At 37.0% G+C, this 27,585-nt stretch overlaps 1 protein-coding gene across 1 annotated transcript in view; it reads left to right on the forward strand.

Annotated features, from left to right (window-relative positions):
- The window catches only part of LOC150105783 (tyrosine-protein kinase Btk-like), a 173,239-nt gene that overhangs the window by 89,179 nt on the left and 56,475 nt on the right, over positions 1 to 27,585 (forward strand). Inside the window, exons 8-10 of the mRNA XM_090393586.1 lie at positions 2,173 to 2,237; positions 5,467 to 5,573; positions 22,134 to 22,222. Of these exons, the coding sequence (XP_090249712.1) occupies positions 2,173 to 2,237; positions 5,467 to 5,573; positions 22,134 to 22,222 (261 nt within the window). The remainder of the gene's footprint in view (positions 1 to 2,172; positions 2,238 to 5,466; positions 5,574 to 22,133; positions 22,223 to 27,585) is intronic.

The raw sequence follows: 27,585 nt of genomic DNA on the forward strand, positions 1-27,585 counted from the left end.
CCCTTTTTTTAATTATTTCTGTCAGGAATATTGTCAATTCCTGATGTTTTTCTTGATTTTGATCTTAAGATAGCTCTTTCTACTTCTTCTCTAAGTATAGGTTAATCACTGTTATCATTGGGACAATTTCCTCTAAATTTTATTGGTCCAAGCTATCATCACACTTTACTTGAATCAACAGTTTAGTTGAATAACCATACCATTTCTTCAGTATTTTTTCATGATCAGTAATATTTGTTCCATTCTCATCCTCAGTTATCTAGCTCTTACAAACAAAAGGCTTTGTTAATTTCTTAATTTGGAATGCTGTTGTATGATTATTCTTATGAAGATTATTCTCAATATCTTTGCATTCTTTGGATAACCATTTATTTTTTTACAAACTTTACCTACTTTTTAATCTCTATATTCAGATAATTATACTGTTAATTTTGTTCCCAATGTGCTGAATTGGTCATAATCATTTCTGCTGATCACAAAGCTATAATATTTCTTGGGTAATACAAAGTTTATTAATACTGAATTTTCTTCCTAGGATTCTACAGGGATTTCAGAAAGAGCCAAAAGCAAGATTTGTTTTAAATAATTCTTTGTTGATTTGATGTCAGCACTTGGGAAAGATCTAGTTCTTGCCGAGTTTATATAGGTTTTATATTTAGTTTTTATAAGTATATAATCAATTAGATTCTGAGTTCTTCCATCTGAGGATATCCAGGTCCATTTTTGTGACCTTTTATGTAGGAAAATTGTGTTAGTTATTGAGATCATTCTGCAAAACAAATGCTATCAGTTTCATATCCATCATTTGTTTCTCCTAATCCAAAATGGCCAACAAAGGGGAGAAAATTCCTTCCTATATCTATCCCAGTTTTTGAATTCCAATCCCCTTGTACTATTAGAAAGTCTTTCTTAGGTGTTTCATAAATCAGGTTATTGATTTGGTCATAAAAGTAATCCATTTCCTGATCATCATATGAGATTGCTGGTGCGTTTCTTTGTATAATAGATATATTTGGTGGTTTGCCCTTTAATCTTACTACTGCAAATTTACCATTCACAGGTTTAAAGTCTATGACACAGTGCTTAATATTCTTTTGAATAAAAAAGGCAACTCCTTCTGGAGTAAAGAAAGAATTCCTTCCTCTGTTGCTAATTCTCCAGGTTCTGGCCATGTTGTCTCACATATACCAATGATGGACCATTCACTGTGTGCTAATTCTTGTGCAGAATCTTGAGTTGACCACATTGATATAATGATCTAACAATCCATGTTCTGATCATAAGTCTATTTCTCAGATGAAATAAATTCATGTTTAAAGATCTATGTATTCATGGAAGGGCCATTGTTACCAGTAGCACATTTTTCATCATCTCTCCTGGTGTCTCCAAAAGATGATGTGATCCTTGTTTGTCTGGGCAACAACTGAGCCAGCATGGCATTCTGTAAGGTTTTCTTCATATCTAATAGTGGGTATAGTATTATTATTATTATGTGATACCTCCAAAGAGTCCAAAGATTCATCGAGGGAGGGCATCTACTCTACAACTCTCCATTTCCACCACCCAATCCACCCACTACAGCAAACCACATCATCTATACCAACGCCATCTACTGCCCACCACAACCAACACTAGTATTTTCACAGACAATCACAAACATCCATGCCCATGTCAGGATTCGGACCCACAGCCTTTTGCTGGAGATTGGATACACTAACCACTGAGCCAACCAGGCCAAGGTAATTAAAGACAATCACAAACATCCATGCCCATGTCAGGATTCGGACCCACAGCCTTTTGCTGGAGATTGGATACACTAACCACTGAGCCAACCAGGCCAAGGTAATTAAGGACAGGTGGTACCTATCTTCTCTCCTGTCTTTGCCTCTAGGTGAAGCAAATACCTGGGAGAGAGAGAAGGCAGATTTCCACTGCATAAGATGAAAAGAAATAGTAAAATAGAAAAGATTCACCCTTAGCCCTCAAATACTCTAATAGCATTGAGGGGAAGGAGCAAGAAGAAAAGAAAGAAGGATATGTACCAGTCTACAGATAATATAGCAGATTACTGATGTATATTGCTATTCTATTACTGAGAAGTAAAAATTATGAAAAGACGCATATCATTTAATTGAATTTTATTTTAATATGTTTTTCTGTCATTTTTCCTAGATAAGTGGGAGATCGATCCCACAGAGCTCACTTTGATGGAAGAACTGGGAAGTGGACAATTTGGAGTAAGTATTAGCTTCTTGAATACATATATCTCTCTCTCTGGTCAAATACTGTATGAAGTTTAATCAGAATTATTATTATTATTAATATTATTATTGCACAAAACCTCTACAGAGTCTGAATTCTCATCATGGGAGATCCACACTATCACACAATATTCATTGTACCTCTCCTTGCACACATTGACTGACTGGCAAAGACAACTGACTAACTCACAACAGACTCTGGCGACCTATTCCAACTCATTCACTACTTTCTAAGTGAAAAATCAATACAATCAAATACCCTTTTAGTAACTTAAATATTTTTATCACATCTCCTATTCTCTGTCTATCAGCCAACTTCTGCAACCACAAACTCTCAGTCTATCTTCACAGGAAGCATTCCACAGCCCACTTACCATCTTAGTTACTTACCTCTAGATCTTCTCTAGAGGTGAGAATTACAGATGATCAGAGCTGAACACAATAATCTGTATCTGGCAATATCAAGGCCTCATAAAGAGAATTGATAACTTCCTTATCTCTGCTTGTCAGTGTGTTCTTCAATAACCAAGTGATCCTATGAGCTACTTCACCACCTTTGCATTGTGTCTTCTGGACTTCAACTCCCTATCCACCATCACCCCAAAATCCTTGGCTTCATCATTTTATTCCATCAATGTAGTATCTAGCTTGTTATCTTTTCATTCCAAAATGCACAACTTTAACTTTTTACATTGAACTGGCATGCATTATCTTGTGCCCATACTGTCAGACTATTTAAATCATCCTGCAGAAGAAACATATTAGTTATTAAAGAGGTTTTATAAGATTGGCACTGCAGACGTTTCCAGTACATGGCAGGAAGGGAGAGAACAAGGGATCATATTTGGAAATTATATAAGCATGTGGTTATCGAGAGTGTTAGAACTAAATTTTTTGCTTGGAGGGTGACGAATAGGTAGAATGGGTTGCCGGAGGTAATGATGTGTGCTTATTGGTAAATGAGTTCAGGGAGAGGTACGATAAGTATTGTTTGAACATTGATTGGGTCCCTCCACAATGCATCTTTGACTCCATGGAATAACCAAGAAATAATAAAAAAGAATAACAATTCTTTCTATTATATCCCCTCTTTTCCACCTGTTAACCATCTTCTGCATCCTGCAAACCCTCAGTCTATCATCATAGGGAATATTCACCAGACCACTCACCATCTTGGTCACTCACCTCTGATTTCTTCACCACTTCCTCCTCCTCCCTAAGAAATCCAGATGACCAGACCTGTATACAGTTATCGAGATGTGGCCATTATCGAAGGAGGCTTATCTTTGATAATGATAATAAAAATAAAAATAATAATTATTATTATTATTATTATTATTACAGGCCACTCGAAGGAGTCCTTAGACTCATCGAGGGAAACCCTAACATCATGTCAAGAACAACTATTCAACATTCACGCAGTATCTATTATACTTCACCCTGAACTCATTCACAGTCATGGCACCCACAACAGACTCTGGCAGGTTATTCCACTCATTCACCACTCTCCAACTAAAAAACCTAGCTCTAACACTCTTGCTAACCACACTCTTGCCCTGTTTACATGGATGGGCCCCCTAGTCCTCCCACCACTAGTCCTGTTCTCAAAAATATCCTCTGAATTAATCTTATAGAAACCCTTCAGTAATTTGAATGTCTCAATCATACACCACTTTTCTGCCTATCAACCAATTTCTGCAACTCACAAATCTTCAACCTATTCTCATAAGATTCATTCCATTGACCTGCCATCATCTTGGTCACTCGCCTCTTGATACTCTCCACCTCCTCCCCATCAAGAAGAAACTCTGGCACCCAAATCTGGGCACAGTAGTCAAGATGGGGTCTTATCAAGGCTCGATACAGAGGAACAATAACTTGCTTGTCTCTGCTCGTCAAAGTATTCTTCAGTAACCAAGTGATTTGATGCGCTGATTTAGCCACTTTTGCAATGTGTCCCCCTAAACTTCATCTTCAACAAATAATTATCAAATTATCAAAATAATTAGCTTATGATAATATCATTATCTCTCTTTTTAGCATATTCTTCAATAACTAAGTAATCGTATGAAGGATTACTTAGTGAGTAATTGTATGAAGGATTACTTAGTGAGTAATTGTATGAAGGATTACTTACATTATGCTTTTCTAGAGCTGAAACTTAAGTTACACAGCCTTGTCAGAGGCAATGAAAATTCCTTTGTACATTCTATAATACACTAGCTGATATCCATCTAATCCCACAGCCATATTTGCATTGAAATTATGCAATATCCTAAGTACTTCCAATTCATCAACCCCTCTATTCTCATATCAGTTAAAATGGAAATTATTTTGTCAGCAGCACCCATTATTCCCAGATTGTCATCCCCAAATGCTAAATTAGCTCAGGTTTGCTTAACTTCAGTGATTAGAAGGGAATTAGTGATTTCAAACCAATTTGGCTGCTGACAAATGTTCTCAGTTGATTTATTATAAATCTTTTTTTTTTTTTCTGCACCTGATAATCAGAAATTCCATTCATTTATAAGAGGATTGTTCAAAAAAGTTTTTATGTGTTTTCAATGTTTTTTATGTGTTTACAAACAGTTTCTTGTAATTCTGCAAGAGAATAGAGAAATAAGAATAATAATGATAAATAATAATCTCCTATTATTAACATCTGAGCTGCATGGAGTCAGAGATTCATCGTGGGAGATTATTATTTATCATTATTATTCATCATTATTATTCTTATTTCTCTATTCTCTTGTAGAATTACAAGAAACCTTTTGTAAAAAAAAAAAAAAAAGAAAGGAAAGAAATACACATAAAAACTTTTTTGAATGATCATCTTATAAATGAATGCAATTTTTGATTATCAGGTGCAGACAAAAATAGATGCTCTTCTATTCTTTTAATGGCAATTGTAGGAGTAGTAACTTTACAAACTTAACTTTACTGTAATTAATATAAGGGCATATTAATGAAAAATGTTAATTTCAAGTTACTGATTTAAAGCAATAAAATGATTAAACTTATGATTTGAATTTGATAAGATATTGCCTGTTAATATGTAAGCAAATTCAAACTTTCTGACCAGGGGTTGCCAAGGGGTAGTATATCTGCTTTGCAACAAAGGTTGTGGATTTAAACATATATTGAAATTCCTGCATAGCTGTTTTATATATGAACTTATTTCATTTATAAAATTATTATTCAACAGGTTGTAAGAAAAGGAAAATGGAGGGGACACATAGATGTAGCTGTTAAAATGATGAAGGAAGGTACCATGTCAGAGGATGATTTTATTGATGAGGCCAAAGTTATGACGTAAGCTTGGAATTTTCATTTAATAATTGTTTTTATCTTCGTGAATCCCCAATTATTTATATAAAGGAGATGAATCATTATATATATGCTGTTATTGACTGATTAGAATGAAATCATGTATTTAGGCTTAGATGCTGGTTGAATCCCACATTCAGGTTTAATGAAATGAAAAGTACACCTGCATATCTGATCCTGGCTAGCCAAGTGGTTAGTGTATCTGCTCTCCACCCAAAAGGCTGCATGTTCAAATCCCGCCATGGGCATGGATGTTTGTGATTGTCTGTGGAAATACAATCAAATACTGTGGTGGTGGGTGGTAGATGACGTTGGTGTAGATGATGCAGTTCACTGCAGTTAGTGGATTGAGTGGTGGAGACAGAGAGTTATAGAGCAGGTGGCTCCCTAGAGGTGTCACATAATAATAATAATAATAATAAAAGAATTATATACTGGTTAATTGTTTCCAGTATTTTGTTTTGTCACAGAGACACCATCACGGATATGATATAAGATTGGTAAAGATCTCCTAAAGATCAACTCCCTCCCCTCTCAGCTCAAGGTGGTCTCTACCAAGATTCTTGCTATTGTAACTTGTTGTATATGGACAAATTGTGATCTGCCAACATCTGTCTTGTAGAACACAAGAAATATATCTGTTACCATGATTATGATTAGTTAGGTCTAGCTGATCATGTCTTGGAAACCCTGCACTGAATCAAAAAAGTACTGTTCTTCACTGAAGTTAACACAAACATGGCAGACTTTTTTTTTTTTTTTTTTGGAATCAAGTAGATTAAAAAAAACAACAACTAACTAACCAAATCTTAATAAATACAGTGAAACTTTTCAAGATTTGGGAAAAAGTAATCCAAGTAATCATAGGCCGGTTGCCTACCACCTTCCATAGAGAGTGCTCCCTCCTAAAACTTTAACCTTCCAGTCTCACATCTTCCACTTATTTTATTACTATTTCTTTTTTGTTGTAGTTTTTTTGCATGTGTTATTACTGTTGCTGTATTGAATTCCAGATAACATCTCTGACAAGGATAAAATATTGGAACTTATTTTATTATTATTATTATTATTATTTATTGTATTTTTTATTTTTTGGTTTGTATGTGTGATTACAATTCTTGTATATTTTAGTTAATATCTCTGACAAGGATAAAATATTGGAATCATTATACCTGTGTATAATTCTTTCATTATACTGTTTTCATTTCATTAAACCTGAACATAGCAGAAAGAAAAAAAGACAATGCAATATGCAAGCTCGTGAGTATGGATGTAAGGGCAAGAAAGGGGAAAAAATTAGCAGCATGTGCAAGTATGGAGAATATTCTGACATGAGATTGGGATAATATGTGTGCTGTCAAAGGAGTGGGATCCATCATATCTGGGAAAAACAGAAGACTTCGCCATGGAAGAAAAGATGGATAAGCGGTTATTGGATAAAATTAAATTAAGGGGATAAAAATCCCTTATTATTTTACAACCAGTATGCGAAACTCTGAGATTGAAAACTACGATCTAAGAGTTTCATGCCGAAGAACTATCGGCGAATCCAAGCATAAGTGAATACCTGGTAGTACAACACCAAGGCAACTCGAAGCAAAGGTGGAGCAAGATCCCTCACTATCCTGGATATTTTCTCATAATGTAAAACACAGCTCCTAGGAGATGTAATACTGCCTTACATTATGAGGAGAGGTCACTACCCAGACCGGTTTCAACCTTTCTTGAGGTCTCATCAGTGAGTAGGTAGACCTGGATGATATCAAAGTTTAAGTGAAAAGAACTTACATACCTTCACTATATGAATGCCAGAAAGGTGTGCCCATATATTATAACTAAGATAAAAAACCAAGCGGCTATTTTTTCTGGTGAAGTTAATTAAATTAAGGGGAAAAAAATCCCTTTGATATCGTCCAGGTCTACCTACTCACTGATGAGACCTCAAAAAAGGCTGAAACCAGTCTAGGTAGTGACCTCTCCTCATAATGTAAGGCAGTATTACATCTCCTAGGAGCTGTGTTTTACATTATGAGAAAATATCAAGGATAGTGAAGGATCTTGCTCCACCTTTGCTTCGTGCTGCCTTGGTGTTGTACTACCAGGTGTTCACTTACACTTGGATTCGCCGATAGTTCTTCGGCATGAAACTCTTAGATCATAGTTTTCGATCTCAGAGTTTCCCCTACTGGCTGTAAAATAATAAGGGATTTTTATCCCCTTAATTTAATTAACTTTGCCAGAAAACATAGCCGTTTGGCTTTTTATCTCGGTTATTGGATAGTTAGGAAACATGGACAAATAATAATATCTTGGTTGCTTGCAAGTTTCAAAATGAAGTATTGTTTTATTATTATACTGACTTACTATGTTGGTATTAGCATTATTTCCAATTCTCCATGAAGTTACTGGACTCATCATCACCACTTAGCTTTAAGCATACATGTAGAGCTTAAGTAGTAGCTAATGCTTATGTTGATGGTTCAATGGAAATGAAGCATAGCACAGAATGAAATTAAGTGACAGTTAATGACTCCAAGATTTTCACAGAAAAATAAGTTGGGATGCAATGTAAAATTGTAACAGGACACAAGCAACATAAAGGAAGTAGAAATGTTAGACTTATAGTTCATAAAAGTTCATAGCAAGAGTACTCTCTCTCACACACACAGAGTGTGTGGGGACTTAGGTTTTCAAGAGCAGCTCAAATTCCATTAAAGATTTCTTATTTTGTGTATAATCGTTTCCATAAAGTAGAGTAGTTTTTCCCATTTGATTCCATGAATAATACCTATGGAAGGATCTGCCAGACCTGACTGTCTTTAGTTCAACTCTAAAGATCAGCTTTTTCCCCTTTCATTTCTAGGTATAAAAAGTTTCTTGTACCTGCAAGTTGGCCTTTTATGGACAGACTGGATTGCATATACAGTGGTGTACTTGGATTTTGCAAAAGCTTTTGATAGACCGCTTCTTATTTAACACAACAAGCTGTTAAATACATTGAAACAGATGGAATTGGATAACAGACCTCTGAGTTGGATCAGTGACAAGCTGTCAGATAGGTATCAGAAAGTTGTATATGGGGGGGGGGGTGCAGTATCCCAAAAGAGCAGGGTCACTAGTGGTGTACCTTCCCAGTTTTGGGACCATTGTTGTTCAATTTGTATGTTAATGATATTGGGATGGATTTAACTAGTGATATGCAGTTGCTTGCAGATGATGCAAAATTGGGGAGAGCAATGCAGAGTCAAGTGGATGTTATGGCCTTACCAGAGGACTTGCATAGATTGCATGAAGTGGAACTATCAGTTCAATGTTGCAAATGCAACGTTTTGAGATTTAGTAAGTATCAATGAGATGCAAAGTATACACTTGGTGGGAAACTTTAATGGAAGTAGAGGAGATGAGAGATCTAGGAGTAATGGTGGGCAAGGACCTGGAATTCAAGGGCCACATTGCACAAGTTGTGAAGACATCAGATCAGATAATGGCAGTGATGCAGAAGATCCTGACATGCAGAAATAAAGAGGTTATGATGGCATTATATAAGGCCTTGATCAGGCCTCATATGGGTTATTGTGCACCAATTTGGTCACTGGATTTTCATGGTGATGAGGATATGTTGGAAAAGGTCCAGAGATGATTCACAAAGATGATCTGTAGTCTTTATAATGTGGAGTACAAGGACAGATTGAGAGAATGTAAATTGCAAAGCCTCATGAATAGGAGGAGTGGGAACATGATTGAGACATATAAGCTAGTCAGCGGTTGTTATCATGTGGACATGGAAGAGATTTTTCATAGAATGGGAGAGGGGGGGGGGAATAGAACTCGAGGCCATCCCTGGAAACTCATTAAGGAGGATCTGAGCGGAGGAGTGATGAGCAAGTCTTTACATGGAGAGTGGTTGGTGAGTGGAATGCATTGCCTGAGTGTGTTGTGAATGTAGACACGTTGAATCAGTTTAAAGCATGGTTGGATGAGCATTGTGTGCAATAGCGTGTGTATCCTCCAACAATGAGTCTCTGACTCCATGGTGGTCAGATGTTAATAATAATGATAATAATAATCTACCAACACTTGTCTATAAGAAAATATATCCCCCCCCCCCACCATCACCACCATTACAATTGTGGACAGTCACTTCTAGCAGATCATGTTATGGACACTACCTGCAAAATAAAATTAATACATTTCATCATAGCAATATAAACATGATACTTTTTTTGAAATTAGTATCTATTGTTAAAAACCAACTCAACCTTAAATAGATGTGAGAAATTCTCCAAGACACGGGGAAACAATAATTTTAATACTTACTCCACAGTAACCAAGGAATGCATTCGATTGCAAGTTTGGCACACTTGGAAAATGATGATTAGATTGTAATCTGGGTTTGGGCTGGAATGAAGTGTGAAGCCTTCCTTCCAGTAAGAATTATTGTTATTCACTCAAATCCAGTAATTCATTCAGCATTTTTATTCAGTCCTTCCAGTAAGAATTATTGTTATTCAGATGCTTGGTCAGAAGAGGAAAAACAGTAGTCAAGACATGAAAGAAGTAGAAATTATGAAGGTTATTTGATACATTTAGTGCTAAAGGATACATGATTGAGAGTGGCTGGGTGAAAGAATTTCAGTAGAAAAGCAAACTTGGATGACATTTTGGTCTGAGTTACCAATGAAGAGCTAACATGAACAGTATACGGTAAAGCGTAAGTTGTGAGGATCATCTGGTATTATGATGGTTAGATAGACAATCATATATTTCAACATCTCTCTCTCTCTCTCTCTGTGTGTATAGAGGCTTAAGTGCTGTGAGGAGACATCATGTTGGAGGCTTAATGGATTGTATACAGCACTCAGAAAGCATTAAAAACAGAATTTAATTCTTCCTGTATTTCGTCTCAGTCAATGAGACATCTTCAGGGATTACAAAAAAACTAATGTAACATAAAAACAAATGACAAACAATACTAAACCCAACCATGTGGGTGACACTAAAGTCCTGTCTAGGTGGAGCACCCTCTAAGGGCGGTTGTAGGTGGCCTGGAATGTAAAGTGGGACCTCTGGTGATTAAGCGTTTCCCAAATCTTAGGAAGCTTAATGCAACCATATTTGTTAAGATTTGGTTGATTCCTGAGAACTGCTGCTGCTGCTGATTCTAGGAATAGTTTTTCTCTTTTGAATTTGCTGTGGTGAAGCATGGTGGTTTTTCCCCATGAGATCCTGTGGGTTGAATCCAAAACATGGTCAGCCAGGCCTGACTGACCATAGTCATGCTTGCAGATGTATGACTTATGTTTCTCCAGGTGGATAGTAGCTGATCTGCCTGTCTGTCCAAAGTACACGAGTTTACAGGAACAGGGTACTTTATAGACTCCAGGCACTGAGAGAGGAGGGAGCTGATCTTTTGTAGTACGGATAAGGGTAGCAAGTTTGTGGTGGGGCTTAAATGCTGTGTGTAGGTTGTACTTTTTTAAAATCTTGGCTAATTTTTCAGATGTGCCACGGATGTAGGGTATGGTGACGGCATTTCTAAACTCTTTTTGAAGAGAAAATCAGGGAATGGGGAGGACCTGATGTAGCCATTGGAGAGGAAAGTGTTGTGTATGTGGTCAAGCTCAGTTGTAAGGGTGGTTCCACTGGAACAAAGATTGTGGGCTGTCTTGGTAAGAGTTTTAATAATGCCATATTGTTGAGCAGGGTGGTGGTGGGAGCGTTTGTGGATGTATCTGCCTGTGTGCGTGGGTTTTCTATATACCGTGAAGGAAAGTGTACCGTTGGGAAGGCGTGTAATTAAGGTGTCTAGGAAGGGTAAGCAGTTGTTCTTTTCCTTTCACGATGGAAAAGGAAAAGAACAATTGCTTACCCTTCCTAGACATCTTAGTTAGACACCTTCCCAACGGTACACTTTCCTTCACGGTATATAGAAAACTCATGCACACAGGCAGATACATCCACAAACGCTTTCACCACCACCCTGCTCAACAATATGGCATTATTAAAACTCTTACCAAGAGAGCCCACAGTCTTTGTTCCAGTGGAAATCTCTCTCTCTCTCTCTCTCTCTCTCTCTCTATTTCAGCTTGATCAGTGAAATTATAGAAGGAAAGCCAAACCAGTTTGAGTTGTGAATGTTGAAATCTCCATGGAAATTTATTATTGGATATTTGGACTGAAGAAAAGCTAGATAAAACTAGATTTCTTGCCATAAATAGATAAAAAAAAAGAAGTGATAGGTTTGGCATTCTCTGACATGGGATATTAGATTTGAAAATGCAAGTTCTATCCTTATGGCAGAAGGAAATATGAAGAATATGGTTGGAAAGTTGAGATGGACAGCAGATATGGCTACCAGTTGGGTTTGTGTTAGGAAAAATAGATCAGGTTTAGGCATTTGTAAGTAGTGGTACACATAATTTATGTTTATGTGTACCACTTTCATGTCCTCAACATGAATGTTGAGGACATGAATGTTGGAGAAGTGGATGTGGAAGTTTTTTAAGTTGATTTTTGTTTTATTATTATTATTATTATTATTAAACAAGACTTCATGGAGTCAAAGACTCATCTAGGAGGTCCTTTTATCTCACACACATCTCATCATACCGGGTCTTAAACACATTCAAACTCCTTGCAGACACCACACTCTCAGGCAAGGCATTCCAATCATTCACAACTCTGCACGAAAAAAACCTGCCTCTCACTCCCCTACTCACACCCTCTTTATACAGTTTCCAGGGATGACCTCTGGTTCTCCCCTGATCTCCCACTATTCGCTGTAGAACTTCTCCACCATTGATCCTATAGCAACCCCTTACCAACTTGTAGGTCTCTATCATATCTCCCCTCTTCCTTCTCTCCACTAGTCTCTGCAAATTACATCTTTTCAATCTTTCCTCATACTCGACATTCCAGAGGTCAGAAACTACCTTAGTCAGTCGCCTTTGGACCCTTTCCAACATCTCTTCATCCTTCTGAAAACCAGGTGACCAAATCTGGGCACAATAGTCCATGTGTGGCCTAATCAAAGCCTTATACAATGGAACAAGAATCTCCCTACTTCTACACGTCAGTGTCCTCCTCATCATTCCCAGAAGTCTTTGTGTTGTCTTCACAATTTTGGCGATGTGACCCCTAAATTTTAGATCCTTATCCACTATCACTCCCAGATCTCTTATTTCCTCTACTTCCAACAATATATTCTCACCAAGCATAAATTCTGCATCCCATCTTTGTTTTCCAAATTTTAAAACCTTACATTTTGCAACATTGAACTCACATCCCCATTTGCTTGCCCAATCACTCAATTTATTCAAGTCTTCTTGCAAGGCCACAACATCTTCACTACTCTTTATGGTTCGTCCCAACTTTGCATCATCTGCAAACAACTGAATATCTCCATCCAAATCTTCGCCAATATCATTAATATACAAGTTAAATAGTAATGGCCCTAAAACAGATCCCTGAGGCACTCCACTAGTGACTTTCCTTTTCCTGGATATTGCACCCCCATACACAACTTGTTGATACCTATCAGATAGCCAGTCTCCAATCCAATGCACTAATCTAATATCCAACCCCATCTGCTCTAGTTTGACTGTCAACTTATCATGAGGTACTCTATCAAAAGCTTTTGCGAAATCCAAGTATATTACTGTGTATCCTTCTCCTCTGTCCAGGGAAGCAGTCACTTTATTGTAATAAGTAAATAGATTACTAAAACACGACCTCCCTTTAGCAAATCCATGCTGTCCATCAAAGATTATACCATTGTTGTCAACCCAACTCTGGATCCTAGTTCTCACAAGCTTCTCCAACAACTTAACCACAACACCTGACACACAGATAGGCCTATAGTTTGATGCTTGAGTTCGATCACCTCCTTTATGAAGTGGCACAATCTTGCCCTCCTTCCACTCTTTAGGGACTTGACCAAGTGCAAGACTCGTATTAAAAAAATATGTCAAGGCAGGTGTCAACTCTCTGGCACATTCCTTCAGAATACGCGGTGATATATTATCAAGTCCCACAGCCTTATTTACATCTAGTTTACTCAACTCCCCAAACACCTCTTGCTCACTTACAGTCAGTCTCTCCTCCCCATCATCAACTGCTCTTAATCTCTCCATGAAGTCACATTCACAAGATTGAAAGATCTTTATGAACTGCTCATTAAGTATCTCCACCACACATTCTGCAACAGCTGTCTTTATACCATTTCCTCCAATCAATGTCATCCTTCCATAATCATTCTTTCTTTTGCTGGCTACATATCGAAAAAACTCCCTAGGATCCTTTTATCCTTTTATTGAATGTTTGTTTGTATTTTGTTGGTTTGTTTGAGTCTTGTTTTTTTGTTATTGTTAATAGTTATGCCATAGTAATGTGATATTTGTAGTCATGTTCTAGTTATAGTCAAGTTATATTTGTAGTCATGTTCTAATTATAGTCAAGTTATATATTTGTAGTCACGGAACACTGGAGTTAAGCAGATGTTGTGGCCATAAGACCATGCTTAAATTGATTATAGGAACTATCAGTTCAATGTTTCAAAGTGTAAGGTTTTGAATTTTGATAAGCAATGATGGAATGCAAAGTGTACACTTGAAACTTTGAAGAAGATAGAGGAGATGAGACCTGGGAGTGGTGGTGGACAAGGATCTGAAATTCAGGGACCACATTGCACAAGGTTGTGAAGTCATCACATCGGATAATGGCAATGATGTGGAGGAAATTGTTGTGTAGAAACAGAGGTATGATTTCATTGTATAAGACCTTTATCAGGCCTCATATGGATTGTTATGCACTAATTTCATCACCTGGTAGTTTTCATGGTGATGAGAATATGTTAGAAAGGGTCCAGAGAAGATTCCCAAAGATAGTAACTGGTCTTTGGAATGTGGAATATGAAGACATGCTGAGGGAATGTACGAGGGATGTCCAGAAAGTAAGTTTCGTTTTTAAATATTTTCACTGCAGCGCTGCGATCACAATGGTCCCCATGCGTACTGAGTTTCTTGATTCTTTAGCAAGGTGTTGGTGCCATTTTCAGACATTCTCACAGTGTGTACACTTCTTGGTGTGTTTATAATGTCTAAGAAAATTGAATCGCCCACTGCATGTAAAATCGAATCACCACCGCATATGAAATTAGGTCAGTTATCCATTTCTTGACTGTGAGGAACATTAAAGCAGCTGAAATTCATCAGCAAATTATTGAGGTTTATGGAGAACACGCAGTGAGTGATTCAGTGGTACAAAGATGGGTAAGATTTCTCACCACCTTCGGCTGGGAACAATTCCATTATCCCCCCATATAGTCCTGACCTCGTACCAAGCTACTTTCACCTGTTCAAACATCTGAAATCTTTCTTTGGTGGCTAGAGGTTTCAAGACGACGATGAGGTCAAAGAAGCAGTCAATACGTGGTTTGCATCACAGGTGGCAACCTTCTACGACGAAGGTATACAACTCTTGGTGCTCCATTATGATAAGTGTCCAAACAATGGCGAAATTATGTAGAAAAGTAGTGAAAGATGTCTACTTAATTTCCAATTCATAAGTATATTTTTGTTTCTCTGGCAGCCCATTGGAACTTACTTTCTGGACATCCCTTGTAATTTGCAAAAGCCTCATGAATAGGAAGAAGAGAGGAGATATGACTGAGACATATAAGTTGGTCAGGTGTTGTTACTTATCAGGTTAATGATTTTTCTTTAACATATTTAAATTGCTGAATTTTAAATATATTAAAGAAAAATCATTGCCTGAAAAATCCTACTGTGCGTATACAGATGTATAGACTGAGAGGGAGAGAGATTATTGTCATATTTTGGTATTCAAGTACAGTCTTATGTAGTTATAACAATGAAGTTCTTGTTGCTCACAAAGTGATACAGTAAAGCATGCACTTTTTCATTTGATTTAATGTTTTTTATGTAAGTTATTTAATTAGCTTCAATTTTAATCAGTTGATATCTGAGAAACTGGCTATGATTCATGATTCAGGTATTCAATAATTGTTTTCTTTAATGACTTACTTCTTCAATGAATTGTGAATTTTTGATTGTGTTTTTATGAGTTATGAATTTTTGGTTGATTGTCATTCTATGAATTAATTTTTTCTTTAGCTTCATCCATATCCTAATTTCATTTTTATTCCACTTTCATTCTCACATTTTCCATTCATTCCCATCTTTTTCATTAGCATTCTTGTCATGCACAATCACATTTTCACTTTCATGAGAGTGAAAATGTGATTGTGCATGCAATCACATTTTCAGCATTATGATCAGCATTACCATTTTCCTTCATGTTCTCATCGCTTTCATTCATACTCTCGCCACTTTCATGACTTGTCAATTTCAATGCCTGCAAAACACAGTTCTGTCTTATTTCCCACAAAAAGAACCATATTACAAGCCTTACCTTTGGAGAGAGATTTCATCTTGCCTAGAGATCTGAGCAAGATGAAATCTCTCTCCATAGTATTAGCTTGAATAAGCACATTACAACCATTGCTTCCTCAGCATCCAAAAAATTAGGATTCCTCTTTCATTCAAGGCATTACTTATTTTATCCCCAAACAGCTATTAACCTCATACAAATCACAAATCTGTCCATCCATCCCCCATCTATTGAATATTGCTTGTACCTCTGGGGAGGTGCCCCTTAAGAGCTTCCAAAAAATGCACTATGCCATACAGAAGAGAGCAGTCAGACTAATTAATGATTCATCATTTACCAACTGACTCCAAGCACTCTCACACAGGCATCGCATCTAGTATTTACCACATGCATCTTCTATAAATATTTCCATGTTAAATACTTATCAGAACCGTCATCAACAATTTCTCCCCTCTATATCAAATATCTCAAAACACATACAGCTATGATAGGTAACGATGACCTTGCTATTGCTTCTGCCTGGTATCTCCACCTCTAGGCCTGGCTCCCACTGAAGAGAGCTCAATAAAGGTTGAAACTAGTCTGGGTAGTGGCCAATCCCTTAATGCATAACATTATACATATCTGCAAAGAGATGTGTTTTGCATTATCGGAGATACTGGGATAGGAGTGTTGTTAGCCTGGTCCACCTTTGCTACAAGTTACCCAGGTAAGGTAGTACAACACCATATTCAGTCCTGAAGATATTTTCAGGTGCAAACTTTGTTTGCTCATACTTGGATAAAGGATTAAACTAAATTTATTATAGTCTAACTAAGTGAAAAATAAACTTTCAACATACAGCTATGACCAAACATCACTTTGCTACAAGTTACCCAGGTAAGGTAGTACAACACCATATTCAGTCCTGAAGATATTTTCAGGTGCAAACTTTGTTTGCTCATACTTGGATAAAGGATTAAACTAAATTTATTATAGTCTAACTAAGTGAAAAATAAACTTTCAACATACAGCTATGACCAAACATCACTTCATCGTCAAACTTTATACTCATAGAACAAATTTCTCTTCCTCTTCTTTCATCCCAACTGCTGCTGTATTGTGAAACATTCTTCCCTTCCAACTGTTCTGTCTGCTAGGAATAGAATGCACAGGCCTTCAAATCTAATGTGAACTTTCCCAATTCTCTTCCCTGGCACGGTACTAATGTATTATAGTACTATTTCCTTTGCTAAATAATAATAATAATTATTATTATTATTCCACCCTCCATGAAGTCGGAAGACTCATCATGTGAAGCTCATTCAACTGACAACAAATCTATCACATTGAAACTTAAAAATCCTTAATACTCCCTGCATTAACAAATATTCCAGTAATGCATTCCATTCACTGACAATTCTCAATGTAAAAAATCTACTCCTCACACCTCTCTTCACCATATTCTTGCACAACTTCCAGAGATGGTCTCTGGCTCTTTCCCTCTTGCCTTCTACTCTTTTTATAATCCCCTTTGGATTAATCTGATAAAATCCTCTCACTAACTTAAACGTCTCTATCATACACCTCTTTTCCTGCTATCCACTTTATTATTATTATTACAACTTCCTGTGTCCACCAAGGAGTTCTGATTTTTCTATCCTTGAAGACAACCTCACCACATGCCTCTCTGGCTGAATCAATCAATGTTTTCTTCAGAGCTTGCCACTGAATCTCCAAGGTTTGATTCTTGTTCTCAAACTCTTTCATTTTTTCTTGAATAATGTTTGTATATTTCAGTCTACAGTTCACATCCGAGAGCTGCTCAACTTTTATTTTCTTTTAAACTTTCTTACATGTTCCTCTTTTCAAAATGAAAGACTAAATGGTCTTTTGCTCAGGACTAAACGGTGATCACTTCCAATTTCAAATCCTTTGTATGCTCTGGTGTCCTGCACCAGAAAGAAAACATCACTATCAACAATAACATAGTCAACGAGATTTTTCTTATTCCTTGCCTCTTCTCTCCATGTGAATTTGTGCACATTTTTATGTTGGAACATGGTGTTAGTAATAACCAGTCCATGACCTGAGCAGAAATCCAACAAATATTTGCCATTATTATTAGCTTGCTCTTTTCTCCAAATTTTCCCAAAATATTTTTGTATGTCTCACAATCATTTCCTACTCTGCTATTTAGATCCCCAACAAGGACCAACTTTTCCTTTTTCATTGTGTCAGTTGCTTTTTCTAAAGCATCAAAAAATTCCTCCACTTCTACTTTAGTAGAACCTTCTGTGAGACCATAGGCACAAATAAGTCTCATTGTCCAGTTCCCCATTCTGATATTTGCCCATATCCCTCTACTTGAAATTGCCTGCCATTCAAGAAGATTAGCCTCATATTTAGTGTTGAATACTATGTCTACTCCTTCTTTTCCTTGATTGTCACTGCCTGAATATAACATTTTATTTATTGCTCAGAAAGATCTCACCAGTTTTTGCCAGTTTTGTTTCAGTCACCCCTATTGTATCGATCTGGTACTTATCCAATTCCTCAGCTAGCTCCATTTCTTTGCCATTCAGGCTTCTTATGTTGATAGTACCAATCTTCCGATTAATCTACTTGGCTGTTCTTATTCCTGACCCCTTCTTAAACCAAGAGCATGTACAGTGATTTTATTTCTGTATTATTCGTCTGTGTGTTGAATTATTATGCATTTTCACAATTAACAAAAAAACTTATCATCATCATCATCATCATCATCATCAAATTCCTGCCATGTATCCTCAAGGAGTGTACAGGATATGACAGTACTACATGAAAAAATTACATCATTACTAACTTCCTATCTACAATTTTCCTCCAAATCAGTCTGTTACTTGTCAAGACTCCAACATTATCAGATCTTATATTTCTATCGTCTAAGGCACTTTGTACCGTATCAATCCACCTATATCTTGGTCTTCCTCTGGGTCGTTTTCCTGCCAACCTGGCAGAGAACACTTGTTTTGCTAATCTTTCCTCTCAAATTCTATTTAAGTGACCATACCACCTGAGATTAGCTCTGCTAACGCATTCCTTTATGCTGATAATGTCAAGTTCTTTCCTAATATCCTCATTTTTAATATGATATTGCCATTGATGCCATCTGTTCACGCCTCTAATCTTTCTCAGGACTCTCATATCTGTGGTCTCTAGTCTTTGGTCAAGTGTTTTACTTCTGACCCAGCTCTCAGATCCATAAAACTGGTTTGAACACTGTCTTGTATACAGCTAATTTAGTGTTCCGACTAATTTCTTTCTTATTCCATATGAATTTATTCAGTTGACTTCCCACCATACCAGCTTTGCTGATTCTGTTGTCTATTTCTATATTTAATTTACCATCTTCAGTAAAAATTGTGCCTAAGTAGCTGAAATGTTTTACTTGTTCCACAGGTTCTCCATTCACAACACAGTTGACATTTTCAATGATTCTGCCTATTTTCATTGTCTTTGTCTTTTTATTGCTGACCTTCATACCATATCTATTACAACAGCTATTCAATTTAGTCAGAGAATCTTGCAGACTTGTAACGGATTTATTTAGAAGTATAACATCATCCGCATAAAGCAAAGAGCTGACAGTAACATCTCTAATTTTGATATCAGGTTTAATACCACATTCCTTCATAATGTGATCCATATAGATAATGAATAACAGAGGGGATAATGTACATCCTTGTCTCACACCATATTTAACATTAAACCATCTTCCTGTACTTCCTTCAATTCTAACTGCTGACTTACAACTCAAATAAAGACTAAGTATTGCTTGATATAATGCCCCATTGACACCATATAACTGCAGCGTATTGAATAGCTTCTCTCTTGGCACCTTGTCATATGCCTTTTCCAAATCGACAAAACTTAAATACAGATCTTTGTTATATTCCCATGCTTTCTCGACTATTTGTCGTAAAGTGAAGATCTGATCCTGACAGCCTCTATTTGGCCTGAATCCAGCTTGTTCTTCACCAAGCTTTTCTTCCACAATTCTTCTCAACCGTTTCTCAAGTATACTTGCATAGATCTTGCCAGGAACACTCAGTAGGGAAATATCTTTGTAATTCTCACATTCAGTTTTATTTCCCTTTTTTTATATATGGGTACTATGAGAGCTCTACTCCATTCATCGGGAATTCGTCCCTCTGTCCAGGCTTTCTGAACTATTCAGTGCAGCCACTGTAAGACTTTTATACCACCATACTTCAGCATTTCTGGTCGAATATCATCTACTCCTGCTGCCTTTCCACATTTCAAGCCTTTGATGGCTTTTTCTACTTCAAGTATGGATATGTATTCCTGACTGCATGCCTGGTCAGTGTTTTTTATCACTGTGCTGTAATCACTGCTTGTTTCATTTAGCAATTTTTCAAAGTAATTACTCCATACTTCAAGGATATCTTTTTCTCCTGTTTTCATGTCACCTTTATCATCTCTAATTCCTTTTACAGCACTCTTTCCTCCATTCCTAAGCTTCTTCAACAACCTCCAGAATATTTTGCCACCTTCTTGATATTTATTTTCTATATTCTTGCCAAAGTCCTCCCATGACTTTTGTTTAGCTAGTTTTACACACTGTTTAGCTTTCTTACATTTGTCTCTGTATTCTGTAAGAGTAAAAGCTGACTTATTTGCCAGGAACTTTTGGTATGCTTTCTTCTTTTCCTTCACTGCCTCTTTAACTTCCTGTGTCCACCAGGGAGTTCTGATTTTTTTATCCTTGCACACAACCTCACCACATGCCTCTCTGGCAGAATCAATCAATGTTTTCTTCAGAGTTTGCCACTGAATCTCCAAGGTTTGATTCCTGTTCTCAAACTCTTTCATTTTCTTTTCAATAATCTTTCTGTATTTTAGTCTACAGTTCACATCTGAGAGCTGGTCAACTTTTATTCGCTTTAAAACTTTCTTACATGTTATTCTTTTCAATATTAAATTCAATTTTATCCTGCTCAAGACTAAATAGTGATCACTTCCAATTTCAAATCCTCTGTACACTCTGGTGTCCTGCACCAGGGAGAAAACAACACTATCAACAATAACATAGTCAATGAGACTTTTCTTATTCCTAGCCTCTTCTCTCCATGTGAATTTGTGCACATTTTTATGTTGGAACATGGTGTTAGTAATAACCAGTCCATGTCCTGAGCAGAAATCCAACAGATATTTGCCATTATTATTAGCTTTGCTCTTTTCTCCAAATTTTCCCAAAATATTTTTGTATGTCTCACAATCATTTCCTACTCTGCTATTTAGATCCCCAACAAGGACCAACTTTTCCTTTTTCATTGTGTCAGTTGCTTTTTCTAAAGCCTCAAAAAATTCCTCCACTTCTACCTTTAGTAGAACCTTCTGTGGGACCATAGGCACAAATAAGTCTCATTGTCCAGTTCCCATTCTCATATTTGCCCACATTACTCTACTTGAGACTGACTGCCATTCAAGAAGATTAGCCTCGTATTGTGTGTTGAATACTATGGCTACTCCTTCTTTTCCTTGATTGTCATTGCCTGAATATAACATTTTGTATTTATTGCTCAGAAAGATCTCACCAGTTTTGGTCTTTTTTGTTTCAGTCACCCCTATTATGTCGATCTGGTACTTATCTAATTCCTCATCTAGCTCCATTTCTTTGCCATTCATGCTGCTTACATTGATAGTACCGATCTTTAACTCTAGTGATGTTGAGTTGGGGTTTGTTTTCAGATTTGTTCCAGTAGCTGACTTTTCGCTGTTCGCCCTGATTCCCTGGCGAAAACAACGGGGGCCTTGTTTAACTGGGCGACGCCCCAGCCGGCATGAAATTTTGTCATGTTGTACCATCATTTTTTATTTTGGTTTAACCAATAAGAATACAATTTGGTCGGCTAAATCCCAAATTGCCAGCCCATGCTCGTTCGTTCAGTATCAAAGTAGATACCCAACAAGGTGCACCACGAGAAGGTGAGGATTGGACATTAGGTCAGAAGCCCTGGTCGGTTCTCTGCATTCCTTTAAAGGCTATGTGGAGGTCTCCTCTCAGTTATACAGCTTTGACCCTTAAGCACCCCCCCCCCCCCAAAAAAAAACTTATTGTTACCTAATTTTTTTATTTATTTTATTTTACAGTAAACTTCAACATTCGCATTTAGTTCAGTTGTATGGAGTATGCAGTAAGCATAAACTAATATGCATTATAACAGAATATATGAAACATGGTAAGCTGAATTTATATTATTTTTTTGTATACTTTAATGAAGAATTTTGTGAGAAAAAATGGCCTTATCAGTGCTCATACCATTTATGTAAAAATATTGAATAACTGAGTCTTTAGTTAATAATACTCAATATTGGACCATGTATAAGACAACGGTTATTTTTTGCGTTTATTAAGCACCTCTGTAGTGCAGTCAAGAGAACAAGGTGATATTTGCCCTTCAACTGGGAAGACCTGGTTTAGGATCCCATCTGGGAATGTGAGAAAGCTTTAGAGCTTTTTAGTTAAAAGGAAGTTGGCTTGTCTCATACTGAGATGCAGAGTGTTTCCTCTTTGAAACATAGGTTTTACTCCTACAAACCAGTCAGTAAGTATGTCCATTTAACTAACCTAATATGACTATAGTTGTCTCAAATCATACTTCCAACCAATCCCAACCCAAATTTGGGATATATTGTAATGTGGTGGGAAATTCATTTGATTCGAACAGTAAAGAATAAAACACACACACACACACACACACACACACACACACACACACACACACACACACACACACACACACACACACACACACATTTTTAGAACTGGAAAGAAAATCTTGACTTTTCAACTGCATTTGTGATGTACTAATTATTAAATAGGTCATGTCAGTGGCAGCTTAATATAAACGTTCATAATTAAGGTACTCCAAGACCTTTCCTGTAAGCCTCTGAATGGCAATAATTTTTTAATATTCATTCTGGTGGTAGAGCAGTGAACTGTAGAAAAAGCAGTCTAAACAGTAATTCATAGATCAATGGTCCAAATCTATCTTACTGAAGGTTTTTTTCTAGTGCATCTGTAGCTCAGTGGTTAGAGTACTAGGGGTTATGAATTCAATCCTTACTAGCAGATATATATTTTTTTCCATTTACCAGATTGATTCAAAAGCACCAGTTCTTGTCTTATCACAGAAGTGAAGCAGTCATAATCCCAGTGAATATAGGGTGCTGCTGGCAATATGATTTCTTTTTTAGATTAAAGATGCTAACGATATTATAAGAATGTAGAGAGTGAAAGAGTTGATTATATTGATTGGTACAAATGATCTGGCAGGTGACAAGTGTGGTATGCAAAAAAATATGAAAGAGTTGCTGACACAAGCAAATAAGAAGAGTGAGAGAGCAAATACTGATTCTACAACCACAGTGTGATAGAGGTGAGCTGAGAAGAAGAAGAAGGACTATGGTTGCAAATAAGTCAGTGCATAGCTTGTGCAGGAGAAGTGATGTGGAGTTGGTGGATGTATGGAGTGAATTTGATGGGAAAATGACTTACATATGGCAGATGGCTTGTATTTGAACAAATTGAGAGTTAGGTGTCTTGAGAAAATATTGTTCAGTGAGAGTTTGGAGGTGGAGAGTCAGGAAAACTATAGTATTTAAGGGGATACAGGCAAGTGTGGATGCACTTGAGGTGAGTAAATGGGACAATGATCACATTAAGCTGAATATTGCTAATTAGGTTGTGAACTTGAGCAGAATAATCAATGCAAATGTTAGGATGGTTGTAGAATGAGGCAGAGGCATAGCTAGAGGGGGGGTGAAGAGGGCGGTCCGCCCTGGGCGGCACGTTGAATCTTTTTGAACTTTTGTAGTTAATTCTAAAATACAGTCTCTCATTTCCAAATATTGTAATACCACTGCGAATTTTCCTCACAATTGCTGTAAGTGTTGCTAGTTGTGAGAGAAGTTTTTCTAAATTAAAATTGATTAAGAATTACTTACATTACTATGAAGTAGACTTCACCATTGCATTGACAATTTTGCTAACAGAAAAGCAAGAAAAATAACATTTTAGAATGTTGGAATTAAAGTTTCACTTCAAAAATAAACATAGTGTTTTAATTTATTTCCCTATACATCATTTTGACTTTTTGTAGTATTTTTGGTATGTATTGAGAGGGCGGCAAAAGCTCTAGCTACACTACTGGGATGAGGGGGGGGGTACTATAATTTATGTATGCTAATGGTATTCAGAATAAGGAGAAGATGGTGTATGGGATGTTGGTTAGTTCAGCTTTGGCCAAAAGTTATAGGCATTAGTGAGAATTGGTTGAATTAGGATGACGTAGGACTAGAATGCAAGGAGTATAATATCTTCAAAGTAAAGCATTAAACAGTAAAGCTATGCTTTATAGCTTTTTAATATCTAACATCAGGAAATACACAAAATTTTTTTTTTTTTTTAAATAATATTCTTAATATTGATATAGAGAAGAAGTACATCAATAAGGACAGGGATGCAGAGAAGTTCGTTTTAGGCAATCTGGTGTGAGATAGAAACAAATAGGATAAATATATAGTTGCTTGCTGTTGTAAGTCAGAGGGAACAAAGGAGAATGAGGGTGGCATACACTGGCAAATTAGCACAGTGAGTGCAGGACGAGTAATTATTATGGCAACTTCAGCTGTGAGGACAGATATTGAGAGGAGGCAGAGGAATGATCACAGGAGGGAAGGACATGGAATTTATACAACTGCTTAAAGATTACCTGAGGCAACACATAATGGAGGAGATTTAAGGTTCGAGAGTACAGGATCTATGATAGCATCTGAGAACTTGGCAATAACCAAGTTAGCCGCACTGCCTCCAATATTGGAGAGAGAGCAGTCTTGTGGTCTTCACTCAGGAGATTGTCAGACATGCAGAATTTTCAGTAAAAAGTGAGTATATGTGGAATTGCAAAGCAGGTAATTATGACAAACTGAGGAGCCAGCTTAGGGCAGTGCTATGGCATAAGAATGTGGAAAGGAAAGAAAAGATGTTAGCAGTGCATGGAAGATTTGAAAAAAACTGTATCAAACTGTATGCTAAGAGTCAGGATGGTGATTCATGTAGGATTTAGATGGATGAGCAGCATAATTAAGCAAGAGTTGCAGAAAATGAAAACTTTGAGTAGTCTGTATAAAGAGATTCTGTATAAAAAGAATGGTGATTAGCAAGCCATTGAGCAGTATAACACGAGCAAGATGGATAATTTCTAAGGTAAGGGAAGCCAGAGATTAATTATAAGAGAAAGTGTGGCAAGTTAAAGGAAGGATGACTTTACTTGTCATCATCACTTTAACAAGTGATGATGGCAAGTAAAGCAACAGAAGCAAACAAAATAGTTGACTTACTGTTGTAAGTATATATCATCCAAATAGACCCTCCATAGCTCAATCAGTTTTGACGAAGCCATTCATTTGGAAAGACCTGGGTTCAAATCTCATCTAGGACATGAAAAACCTTTATAAGAGCTTTTCAGTTGAATCGAAGGTGAGTTAGCCAGTCTCGTATAGAGGTGGAAAAGTTTTTTCTTCCAGCTTTTAAACTGAGCTTTTTCATCCCACTATCAGGAGGAAAATTAGCCAGGAAAACATGTGCAATTTATATACAAAGTATACTTATGGGCACGAACAAAGCACCTTATCATAGAATTATGGTTATGAAATCCAAGGATACCTCGAGGGTTGTAAGCAGTTAAGGGCTGGTGAGAACTACTAATAATGATGATGGTACCATCTGGGTTGGAGACATTGCAGTGTGCTGGATGTGACATTGACTGATGTAAGAATAGAGGTAGATTATTATTATTATTATTATGTTATTAGTATGTGACACCTCCAGGGAGTCCAAAGACTCATCGAGGGAGAGTTTGCCATTGGTGAACGATTGATCACCTTCCAACTACTGACTGCACTCAAAGTTGCTTAACTTTTTGCGTGAGCCACTAGTAGCAGAGGCTCTACCAATTGACCAACCTTTGCTGGCTTAGATGAAGTAGAGGTGCTTGTGATATTGTAGAACTTTAATGAAAATACAGTCAAAAGATTAGATGAGATATTGCAAGAAAGTGCAAGGAAATTGGCAGGTGCTCTAACCAAGCTATTTAAAGTGTCAGTTCTAGAAAGAAACTTAGGGAGTGGAGTGAATAGTGGGCAAAATAGTTCCATTGTATAAAGGAAGCTCCAAGATAGTGGTTGCAATTATAGGCTAGCTAATCTCAGGAATGGTGGTTAAGGTATTAAAAAAGTTGGTAAAAGAATTCAGGACTGCCTAGTCTTGAATTCGAAGCTGTCAATGCTCTTGACTTGGTTGTTCAACAGGAATCGCAGAAGAGTGGAGAGAAGGAAAAATAATGCTGCTGCTTAAGGAGAATCCAAGTCAGCAGTGTCCAACTATAGGCACGTGTGCATATTTGGTGTAGGGTAAAGGTGTTAGAGAGGCTGGTTACAACCTGGATTGAAAACAATGGAAGACTTTTCATGAGAACAGCATGGGTTTGTTAAGGGGAGATTATGTTTGAATAACTTGGTTACATTTTATAACATGGTGACTAGTGTATTCAACAGAAGATGCTTATACAGTGATTTATCTGGATGTTAGGACAACATGATAAACTACTGTTGAAATTGAGTAGAATGGGGATGGATAGTCATTTGATAGGTTGGTTTGATAGAGGTGGTTGACTGAGGGAGCCAACAAATTGTGTATGAGGGTGCAGTGTTCCAAAAAAGGAAGGTGATGACAAGTGGGGTATTACAGGGTTCTTTTTCTAGGACTGCTGTTGCTTAATTGATATAGCTCAGGGTGTGAGAAGAAATATTCATTTGATGATGCTAAATTAGTAATAGCAATGTCAGGAAGTTCTGATGTGATATTTTTACAAGAGGATTTGAATAGGTTGGTGTTTTTGGCTGAAGAATGGGGATGTCATTGTAGTGTTGCTAAGTGTAAAGTTATGCACCTTGTCCAGAGAAGATTGAATGAGATTTATTGTATTGGAGAATGTTTGCTTCAGGAAATGGAGAAGCCAAGGGATCTGGGGATCTTTTTTGGATAGTGAGCTGAAGTTCAGGGAACATGTTGAGAAATTTGTAAAAGTTAACCCAAAAAATTGCTGCAATAATGCGAAGAACCCTGACAAGTGCAAATGATAATGTGACCATTGTAATAAGGCACTAATCAGGCCTCATTTAGATTTTTGTGCACTGATCTGATCACCTAGCTATACTGGTAATAAGGAAACATTGGAGAGCGAGAGAGAGAGCATAGAGATGAATAATTAAGACTATCTTAGGTTGAATATTGAGTATGAGGACAGATTGAATGAATGTGATCTTCAGAACTTTGTGGATAGAAGAAGAGAGGCTATATGATTAACATGTATAAGTTGCTTAGAGTAGCCTATTAGAGTATGCATAGGATTATAGGTGATATAAGACTGCAAGATCACCTCTGGAAGTTGTACAAAGGTCATGTGAGTAAGAAGTGAAAAGGAGATTTTCTTGCACGGCAAGTAGTGAATGATTGGAATGCATTGCCAGAGTGGGTGGT

Source organism: Typopeltis vanoorti, chromosome 6, assembly GCF_054136105.1.
Source record: "Typopeltis vanoorti isolate ZY-2024b chromosome 6, IOZ_Tvanoo_1.0, whole genome shotgun sequence".
Classification (NCBI taxonomy): Eukaryota; Metazoa; Arthropoda; class Arachnida; order Uropygi; family Thelyphonidae; genus Typopeltis; species Typopeltis vanoorti.